Source organism: Haliotis rubra, unplaced genomic scaffold (assembly GCF_003918875.1).
Source record: "Haliotis rubra isolate DU_JTF1 unplaced genomic scaffold, ASM391887v1 Scf2, whole genome shotgun sequence".
NCBI classification, from domain to species: Eukaryota; Metazoa; Mollusca; class Gastropoda; order Lepetellida; family Haliotidae; genus Haliotis; species Haliotis rubra.
Genome location: NW_025766002.1, coordinates 1265421 through 1276834, shown reverse-complemented (window position 1 = coordinate 1276834; position 11414 = coordinate 1265421). Strand labels below are relative to the sequence as shown.

The following is an 11414-nucleotide window of genomic DNA, read 5'->3' as shown; positions in this document are numbered from 1 at the left end:
GTGTGGTGCAGTGTGCTTCTATTTAAAGGTTTCCAACAGATAACATTCGTCGTGAATTCTTTCTTTGTGATTTACTAATGGGATTGTCACATTGTCGCGATATACACCACGATCTCCACGTTCTATTAGTTTGGAATGAAAAAACAATATCGGTGTAACTGGTGTTGCGTTCATTGTCGACCTGCGTGGTACTACTTTGAAAAGTAACCGGGTAGGGTAAAGTTACAGAATAGGTATTTTAGGACAGGTACATGTAGTCAGCATTTGGAAATGACTGAAGAAAAATATCTTGTAATATCCATTTAATACCAGATTATAGCATTGCAAAACGCATTTTATAATTACATCTTTCGTTGATGTTTTCCACGCTCACAAAACAAGTTATCCGCTTCATAGACACCTTCATCACTTGTCAGATGTAGCAAAGGAACCCAAACATTCTGAGATCCTGGACTGCCTTGCATGAGCTTGAGATCTCCGTACCTGATTGCAGCTGCTGCAATCCATTGACGAGCATCTCGTACAGACTGCTTCAGATGAGTGACTGACTCAGATGAGTAAGTGAGTGACTCAGATGGGTGAGTGAGTGAGTGAGTGACTCAGATGAGTGAGAGAGTGAGTGAGATAAACTGACGAGCAAAAGAAAGTACACAGGTGTAATTGTTGTTGCAATCCCAAATATGCGTTCTAACTAATACAATTATTGAAAAACATTGATTGTATAGAACGCAACCATCATGTTTCATTTGCCAAAATGCCACCAAAAACATTTGTACGTGTTTTGCACGAATTTTTGCACAATTGTGATTATTGTCCCATGCACCAACACTTTTCTGACAGAGAGTATAAAACCTGTTTGTCGTGAAGACTGAACAATCACTTGACAGAAATCTCACGAGGAAATGCCAAGATTGACGTCGGCGCAACGAGAACGGGCCAAAGGAATGCCACTTATGGGTGCTTTCAACAGCGATATTGCAAGGACATTGTGGTGCACAAGACAAACCATAATTCGGCTGTTTAACCGTTTCAGTACGACAGGCCAGACATGTGATCGACCCAGAAGTGGACGTTCCAGAGTCACAACACCCCAAGAGGATCGCTATCTGCGGGTTATTCACCTACGCAACTGGATATTGACGGTGACGTCATCAGCAGCCACATCATTGGGTCATCGCGTAAGCCGATTCACATTGACAAGACGACTTCGTCCTGCTGGCATGTATGGGCCTACCGACCGCTGCGTGGAATGGCCTTGACCTTCCAGCATCGTAGGAACCGTCTGCAGTGGTCATCAATACATCGCTGTTTATTGTTACAATGTCATTTTGCTGATAAAACACGTGTATTGCAGTGTGCTTCAACATACATTTTCCATTTCATCAAAAGGTTTTGTTATTTTTATCTTATTGGAAGAAACGCAATCTGTGTACTTTCTTTTGCACATCAGTTTATAAAAAAGACACTACATGTATATGGTCTTCAAGTTCAAGATATAACCTACTTTCCTTGCGTTGAGGAAAGAACACTGAAACTGATCGTTTGATCACATTGACATGGAATGATGAAATGATACTAAAGTCATTTAAAGTATAACTGATTTGGGGCTAATTCATGCAAGAGACAGGAGACAATATTCTTCCCTGAAAGGAGCTGTTTTTATGTAAGGCTCACGCTCAACTTTTTCTTCCAGGACAAGACATGCATAAATATGTATAAGGTCACTCACTAACAGTAAACAGGCCATATGGGATGAGTCGAGTCGGCGTCCAGATGACGCATTCTTGTCCAAATGCAGATATTACAGCAGATAAAACATGTGGTGGTGTGGTTCACCTTGACACGAATTCCTGACATGGTATGTGGCTATCAGTGTTACATTCTCTGGTTATCTCCACATATGTGCGTGGTTCGTCAATGTTTTAACCAGGTCGCATGTTAGATAATGTCTGTTACATAATAATACCTAAAAAGGTTTTGCACTCGATGGCTACGCCTGGAAATGTTTGAGTGAGTGTGTGAGTGAGTTTGGTTTTACGCCGCTTTTAGCAATATTCCAGCAATATCACGGCGGGGGACACCAGAAATGGGCTGCACATATTGTACCCATGTGGGGAATCAAACCCGGGTATTCAGCATGACGAGAGGACGCTTTAACCACTTGGTCACGGCCCACCGCCCCCTGCAGGTCTTGGAACGGGTTTCGGAATATTCTCGTTGTCAATATGGTGCATTTGAACATTAATTCATATCTTTATATTTCAAGTTATAAATACTTTCCATTAACAAATGTTTGTGAGGTGTGGCTTAATATATCAGGTGGCCTGGGTACTTGATTCCGGTCGTCACCCCGATATTTTTCAATTATTTCCAGGCCTCTTTCATACAGATGGAATATTGCAGAGATTTACAAAGAACAAAAGATTTAAAATGTTTCATAGCAGTAGTTCTCCTTGGGTAATTCACGTGTCGTCACATTAGCTATTAATGGTATATTCATGACGTGGAATATCTCTAAATGATAAAGCATGGGGAATGGATACATTTTGTGTTTATGCTGTTGAACATCTTTATGTTTCATGGTATGAGGGGTTCGATCCCCGGCCGCGTCACACCAAAAGACGTTAAGATATGGTCCCTGCCTGGCGTTCGGCATTAATGGGTACAACAAGGACTGGTCGGCTCGGAGTCAGTATAATGTGTCTGAGTGGGGTATTCATGCTTCACTGCGGCATGGTATCTCAGTGGGCTAGCACTATAAAACCAGCTTAAGTCTGGTCTAGTACAAGCAGCCACACATACATACGTATGCAGGTCGTCATATGAGCGAAATATTCCCAAGTACGACGTTAAACCCCATTTCACCTCACCTTATGGTATGAGAGAGCTGGAAGAGCTCCAAGAACCACGAGCCCTAATTGAGTAACAGTGGCATTCCGTTTTTGCGCTTGTTATGACTGAGACTATAATCTATAACTAAACGTATGTCTCAAAACAAGAACTAAATGGTTGAAATCAATGTTGAATATTAATCTAAGCCTCGTTTTGGGCATTAATGAGTGATTAGCCAAACGTTCGATGGCGATCTTTAATCCACATACATGTACCGACTCTTGGACAGTATGGTAAGTGATGGAATACCTACGTTATCTGTGAATGTTGTGTAACAGGCAATTGCGACAGACGCGAGTGTCTAGACTAGCTATATCTGTAGTGAACTAGGGCATGGCCTGACAGATGTGTCCAGGAATGCCGTGGTTATCTGTGTGAGCAGCAGTTTCTGCAGTTCCTGTCTTCGGGACTACGTAGATTTTAATAGGTTTGATCAGGGTTACAGTAAGTGAGTGAGTTTAGTTTTATGCCGCACTCAGCAATATTCCAGCTATATGGCGGCGGTCTGTAAATAACCGAGTCTGGACCAGACACTCCAGTGATCAACAGCATGAGCATCGATCTGCGCAATTGGGAACCGATGACATGTGTCAACCAAGCATTTTGTGCAATATCAAGGCAGGGAACACCAGAAATGAGCTTCACACATTGTGCCCATTGTCATCAGTAGTTATATACCAGAATGCATAAACACATACTTATGATGTAGTTGAAACGCTCTTAGCAGAGATTTCTGATTTCATACGCTTGTTACGGACATGGGTTTGTCATTTACAGCATTACAACATAATGGGCCATGGCAACAAGACGAGATACACATTTTGAACGGGAATGCTCTATTAGGATTGATGGTCAAGGGGAGGTAACTCAAATTCGAAGAAATGCTCGTAAAATACGTCAGTTTCTGTGTCTGAAAATTTTGTTGTTTGTCGTTAAATACATCAGTCACGTTAAAATTACAAAATATCCTTTTGGTTATAATCGTGTCTGGAACAAAGACACCTGGTTTTGATTTTATGAGCAACACCCCGTTTGAAAACGAATGAGTGTGTTTGCTGCATTCTAGTTGAAACTCATTGTTAAATTGGATTGTCAGCCAGGTAAATTTGGCGAAGTCTGACATTCGCTGCGTCTAAATACTTTTCTAAATACGTATGTTGTTGTTTTTATCCCTGTTGACAGAATGACTTTGATTTTGAAGAGCTTTCTTCACATTCTATATGGCGGCGGTCTGTAAATAATCGAGTCTGGACTAGACAATCCAGTGATCAACAGCATGATCATAGATCTACACAATCGGGATACGATGACATGTGTCAACCAAGTCAGCGAGCCTGACTACCAGTTCCCGTTAGTTGTGTTTTACGACAAGCATGGGTTGCTAAAGACCAATTCTAACCCGGTGCTTCACGAGTAGTATAGGGGCGGTGGGGTAGCCTAGTGGTTAAAGCGTTTGCCCGTTACGCCGAAGACCCGGGTTCGAATCCCCACATGGGTACAATGTGTGAAGCCCATTTCTGGTGTCCCCCGCCATGGTGTTGCTGGAATGTTGCTAAAAGCGGCGTAAAACCAAACTCAGTCAGTGAGTCAGTCAGTCAGTAGTATAGTTTAGAAACGTGTTTGGTCTATAGATATGATAGCAGATTAACACACATGTGTCCTGCAAATGTTCCGATTCATAATGACACAAGGAAAACATGCACAAATATTAAAAACATTGCAGCGATCAGTCATTTCATCGGTTTCAGTGTGACAACTGTGGAAAACAAGACGAGTGTTCTATTTGTTTGTTTTATGATCACCAACAAAAGTATACACCTGGAACAAGTGCATAAATGACTGCACCCGATTTTCTGTATTGTAACTTACCGTAATGGTTGTCCATAATAGTCTAGGAAGTGGAGGTGTAATGAGAAGTATTAACAGTGACTGGGTGAGCTGGTGGTGAGCTGGTGGTGAGCTGGTCTTGAACTTTAATTTACAGCACTGATATTAACTCTACAACCGAACGCTGATTCAGTGTTGTAGTCAAATACACGATTTTATTAACGCTTCGTGAGCTCTGTGGTATTAGAGTTCCTTCCCTTACATCGCAAACCTCCTAGATAATTCTTTACCGGGTCTTGTGCTGTGCTGTGCTGTGCTGTGTTGTGCTGGTGCTGTGCTGTGCTGTGCTGTGCTGTGCTGTGCTGTGAACATTGACACTTGCTCGAGCATACTACTGCAGGAACACATCTACATTTCAAAATGTTTATCCGCATTTGAAAGATACGCTTGAACAAGCGTGTAATGGCTGAACAGCGCCAACATCAATATCTACAGTCCGTTTGGCTCAAAAGTGGACCTATGAATTGCAATCTAACTCGAAAACTAATAAACATAACATACTCAATGAAACGCTGATCATAATCAAAACATCATACCCACTCTGTGAGGGTTTTGCAGAATTTTTGTCCTAAAAATGAAAAAGTTGTTTAACAATCTATCATTAAAATATTGACACAGTTCACTGTTTGTTACGAGGAAGGAGTGCAGAGAAAAGGACAGCCAGGTGTTCGAGAAAGGATGGAGACGGCACAGCACAGGTTAATGAATCAATAACTTTGTCGGTACTTGTGCACGTGCTTCTCTAACACCTGGCTGTCCTTTTCTCTGCACTCCTCCCTCGTAACAAATAGTGAACTGTGTCAATATTTTAATGATAGATTGTTAAACAACTTTTTCATTTTTAGGACAAAAATTCTGCAAAACCCTCACAGAGTGGGTATGATGTTTTGATTATGATCAGCGTTTCATTGAATATTTTCTGTTTATTAGTTTTCGCATTAGATTGCAATTCATCGGTCCACTTTTGAGCCAAACGGACTATAATTTGGCTGTCTAAGCTCTTAGATTTAGGGGCGGTGGGGTAGCCCTGTGGTTAAAGCGTTCGCTCGTCACGCCGAAGGCCCGGGTTCGATTCCCCACATGGGCACATTGTATGAAGCCCATTTCTGGTGTCCCCCGCCGTGATATTGCTGGAATATTGCTAAAAGCGGCGTAAAACCCAACTCACTCACTCACTCTTAGATGTAGAGCATTTGTTTTCAATAAACCAATTCTGCCATCATGTATATGTTTATTTTAATACAAAAAAGCTGCCTTTGATGGTTTAAAATCGAATTTTGAGGGTTGAGAATAAGTGGGATTGTGGTTCACCGTACAAAGTTCGATGTATGATGATGAATACAATAGATCACTTTATTGTATTCCATTGTCCCCTTTGAAGTCAAGTGTAAGCACAATATTTATGATGATATCTGATCAGCAATATGTGAAAAACAATTGTTTGAAAATAGTGACGATATTATCATAACCCAATATGAACCCCATCTAACATCTTTGGTACTAAGGGCGGTGGGGTAGCCTAGTGGTTAAAGCGTTCGCTCGTCACGCCGAAGACCCGGGTTCGATTCCCCACATGGGTACAATGCGTGAAGCCCATTTCTGGTGTTCCCCGCCGTGATATTGCTGGAATATTGCTACAAGCGGCGTAAAACTTAACTCACTCACTCTTTGGTACTATCTTGGACAACAAATTCTAGCTAGAGATCCTCTAATCAACATCTGTACGACACAGGTATTCCATCAGGAATGGCAGATATACCGATAATGAGAAGTTGACGCTTGATTGCCAGTATGAGGAGACGACGAGTAGATGCTCTCCGTGCGAGGGCGGCTACACCAGGTACTGACTGATGCGGTCGCCAGTGGTGGATCATACAATCACACAGATCATCATTTGAGTGTATGTAATAGAATCAGATTAGAGGCGTACACATGGAGACCATGCCTTCTGGCACTGTTGATATTCTAGTTGTGTGTGTATTCCTATCAGTTTGCAGGTAAATTGTTACCAAATGCCACTTTAAGTTTGTTTTGTTTGAATCAGAATAAACATGCTACAGTTACCATTTTAACTGTTGATATTCTAGTTGTGTGTGTATTCCTATCAGATTGCTAGTAAATTGTTACCAAATGCCACTTTAAGTTTGTTTTTGTTTGAATCAGCATAAACACGTTACTATTACCATATAAATAGTGTGCCCATGAGCACAGATGTCCGCACAGGGCTGACCCTGATTTCCAGTTACACTTTGGCCTTATCACTTTGATATGAAACTATAAATCACTTAAAACAAGGACTCTCCTTATCAAACAGGTCAGAATAATATATAACATCGACGTGTCGACATGTATTGCGACATATACTTCAACGTGGTAGATTCAGTCTTATCGGACCTGTGGGTCGAGGTGTGAGGTCGTCTACTTAACATCAATTTTGTTACTCAGTAAAACCCTTTGGGTGAGGACACGTGAGATGATTTCCACTGGTATTTTCCTTCTAATGACTTTTACATTAGCGACATGTAGTCCCCCTCACGTTGTATTCATCGTCGCTGACGACCTCGGCTGGAATGACGTTGGATGGCACAATCCAGACATGATCACACCTAACCTGGACAGACTGGCCAAAGCTGGTGTCATCCTCAACTCTTCTTACGTCCAGCCACTGTGTTCACCCTCCAGAAATTGCTTCATGTCGGGATACTATCCCTATCACACTGGACTACAGGATCAAGTAGTGTTTGTGGTGGAACCCAAGTACTTGCCGATAAACTTCACACTCATACCGCAGAGAATGAAAGCTTTGGGCTACGCCACTCATATCGTTGGGAAATGGCATTTGGGATTCTGCAACTGGAAGTACACACCAACTGAAAGAGGCTTTGATTCTTTCGTTGGCTATTATTCAGGTAAGGAGGGCTACTACAATCACACGAGGTCCGAAATGAACATGACTGGTGTGGACTTCCGGAGAAATAAGGAGGTGGACAGAGAGGACAAGGGGAAGTATTCAGCAGATGTGTACACTGAACGTGCCATTGAAATCATCAAGACTCACGATAAATCCAAGCCATTATACTTATACCTGCCGTTCCAGTCTGTGCATGTACCGCTCGAGGTACCCAAGAGGTTTGAGGATATGTACAAGAACATCGAGACCATTAACCGAAGGATTTATTGTGGTATGGTAACTGCCCTGGACGAGGCTGTTGGAAGGGTTGTTCAGAGTCTTGAAGAAGAAGGGTTTATGGATAATTTACTTCTTGTGTTCACATCTGACAATGGTGGACCTTACTTTGACGCAGCCAACAATCTGCCTCTACGAGGAGCTAAGTCTACGTTGTGGGAAGGGGGCACGAAAGGAGCTGCTTTCATCTACAGTAAGAATCTCTTGAAGAAGACGGGCTATGTCAACACGGAAATGATGCATGCTGTGGACTGGTACCCGACATTGTTGGAGCTGGCTGGTGGAGAAAACACAGATCCGAACATGGACGGAGTCAGTCAGTACGACATGCTCATTAACGGTGGGAAGAGCAAGCGGGACGGATTTGTCTACAACATATACGATATGACAAATACATCAGCTATCCGACATGGTCATCTGAAACTTATACAAGGAAGTCCTGGCAAGTATAACAACTGGGCACCATTGCCAAAGTTAGGAATGGACATGAGTGTATATGAAGCTGACGATACGGAGTTCCCGCCATACATGATGTTCAACATCACAGAGGATCCAACAGAGCATGTAGACATAATAGCCAAGTATCCAGAACTAGCTGCAGTGATGATAGAGAAGCTGGATGAGTACAAGAAGAGCCGTGTTCCAGCACAAGACCCAGCACCAGATCCAGCTTCCAATCCCAAATATTTCAATGGCGCCTGGAGTCCTGGGTGGTGCTGAAACAGATACTGATGTTGCTTTATACAGTCGAGCACCGTTGTGTCGAACAACGCGATATCTCGGTTGTCTCGGTATAACATCTCGGTCCAGGCAAAATCCTTTATAATTTATCATTATTCAAGCTCTTTTAACTCGATACGGATGTCTCGATATTTCGGATATCTCCATATCATTTCATGGTTCCAACGAGCAAAATTACCGTTTTAACTCGATATTTGCAAAGAAACTCGGTATGCATCTACCTTTCAAGGGCAAGTATCCATCTGAACGGAGGTTGTTTACACACGGTGCGGCATGAATCAAAGGGATGCGGTAGTGTAAACTAATTAGGGCTAATTGAGTTGAAGGTTTCACTTGTTTGTTATTTAATTAGGATTGATTAATATGGAATTAATTAGGAAGTACTCACTGTTACGACTAAACACTACTGATAACGGATTATAGTTTCGATTCAAAACAAACTGAGAAGCGTTTTGTTTTCTTTCATAGTCATATGTGATGATATGCCCTGGTCGGATGTCTCGAAGATCGGATATTTTTTCTTGGTCCCATGTATTAAACCGTTCTATATACGTTCCATTATGATACATTAGGATGCTATCTACTGCCGATTCATTGTGTAGTTATGTTAAACACATTTACCTGTTGTCGTTATGTAGTACTAATACATGTATCAGGCATCAGGAATGTAACCTCGTTTGTTTTTGTACTGATTTATTTTTTGTTCACTGACGTTTTTTACTAAACTCTCCTTTTGGAACACTTATAAACCATCGAGCAAAAGAAAATATACACTTGAAATGTATACTTCAGACTGCTCATCACTGTGAAACTGTGATCTTAATGTTCCTTGAGACTATTTACACGTCGCCTGTGTTGAGACAGTCATTGATCTGATGCACGTAACATCGCACTGGTTACTTGTCAACTACATCAGCATAGAATAATCATTTCGTGTGTGGTAAGTCTTCAGCTATCTTCAGCCATTGCTGTATACATTATATTGCCTGGCAGTATATACAATATTGCAGTTTTATTATTTGTTATTGGAATTTCGATTTACTCAGCATACCTGCAAACGTCAACAAGAGCTACTGCATATGCTGTTCTTAAAGAGTGGAACACCACTACCTACAAATTATACGAACATGGCGATAGCACAATAACAATTTGAGAGGGTAGTCACGTTGTGAATATATGGCGAATAGTGCGCCCGAAGACAGTAACCCGCAGTGACGAGCACCGACTTTAAAACATTCGTTTACAACCCTATGATATTGTACAATCCTTGTTGGTCCCTGCCTGGCGCTCGGCATTAATGGGTACAACAAGGACTAGTCGGCTCGGAGTCAGTATAATGTGTCTGAGTGGGGTATTCATGCTTCACTGCGGCATGATATCTCAGTGGGCTAGCACTATAAAACCAGCTTCAGTCTGGGCTAGTACAAGCAGCCGCACATACACATACACACGCATGCACGTCGTCATATGAGCGAATTATTCTCAAGCACGACGTTAAACCCATTCCACCACCACCACCACTACCTACATTGTTAACAAATGCGTTGCCGAACACCGAAACACATATTTTACTAGCGTTTCTTCTAATAAGAATCCTCTATTACAGTTACTTCTCTTTGCCCATATGGTCCCACTGAATCCCGTTATATCCCTTCACTAAATTTCGGAATACGAGGTGAGGTGAGGTGAAATTAGGTTTAACGTCTCGGAATACGAGGTTGATGGTATTGACATTATGACGGGAGGAAATATATTTTCATTACATGTTCAAGAATAATAAATACGTAATAAATAACCATTGCAACTAAACGCTGGTTGAAATATCAGTTTGTCAGCGGCAGCGTGGTAATATAACAGTTTCGGTCGTTTAATTAGTGCAGCTCGATTCTGAACACGCACCCTTAGTGTGTGTGTGTGCGTGCGAGCGCGTGTGTGCATGCATATATTTTCTCTCATAAAACAAACACAGAGACGCACGTGCGTGTAATCTTACGATATCTTAAAAGCAAGATCTGTGTGTTCACTAAGAATAACAGTTTATAAAATGTTACATAACATCCCAATACTTGACCCACACTTCAGTCCAAACTACACAGGAAGGGGAAATGGTAGAATGCAGTTGGTACGTGTGTGTTTACAATGGATACCAGTATACGAAATACATATGGACTCCATATACTTCACATTATACTTTATTCCATCAAAACGTGAATGGAGATTGGAAGGGTATTATGGAGTATGTATATGTGTATTTACAATAGCTACCGGTATATGAAATATAGCATGACACCCATATACTTGATATTACACTTCATTGTCCGAGTGGAAGACCAAGAGTGACCACTCCTGCTCAGTGCCCTTCCTCATTCATCCGGGTGTTTCACCTACGTCACCGGTTTGCTACATCAACGGACACTGCAGGACAGGTACCTGGTCTTCGAAGAATTTCCGACCAAACCATCAGAAATCGGCTGAAAGAAGTGTGAACTGTGAACTCGACCATATCGACCAAAAGTTGGACCTGTCCTGACACGACTACACTGACTACGACGCGTCCAATGGTGCAACAGGGTACAGAATGGAACCTGAGGAACTGGCGACATGTTTGGTTCATCGATGAATCACATTTCCTCCTGCAACGACGGGATGGGAGACAACGTGTCTATCGACGTCGACACGAACATTTTGCTCCGAACTGATTTCGACA

The 11414-nt window shown here is 42.0% G+C and overlaps 1 protein-coding gene across 1 annotated transcript; it reads left to right on the top strand.

The window, feature by feature from the left end:
* The first annotated feature begins 7279 nt into the window (after positions 1-7279).
* On the top strand, positions 7280-8960 carry LOC124275249 (arylsulfatase B-like). The gene has a single exon (XM_046710729.1). It carries the CDS (start codon positions 7280-7282, stop codon positions 8684-8686), a length of 1407 nt encoding a protein of 468 aa, XP_046566685.1. The 3' UTR covers positions 8687-8960.
* Positions 8961-11414: the final 2454 nt, after the last annotated feature.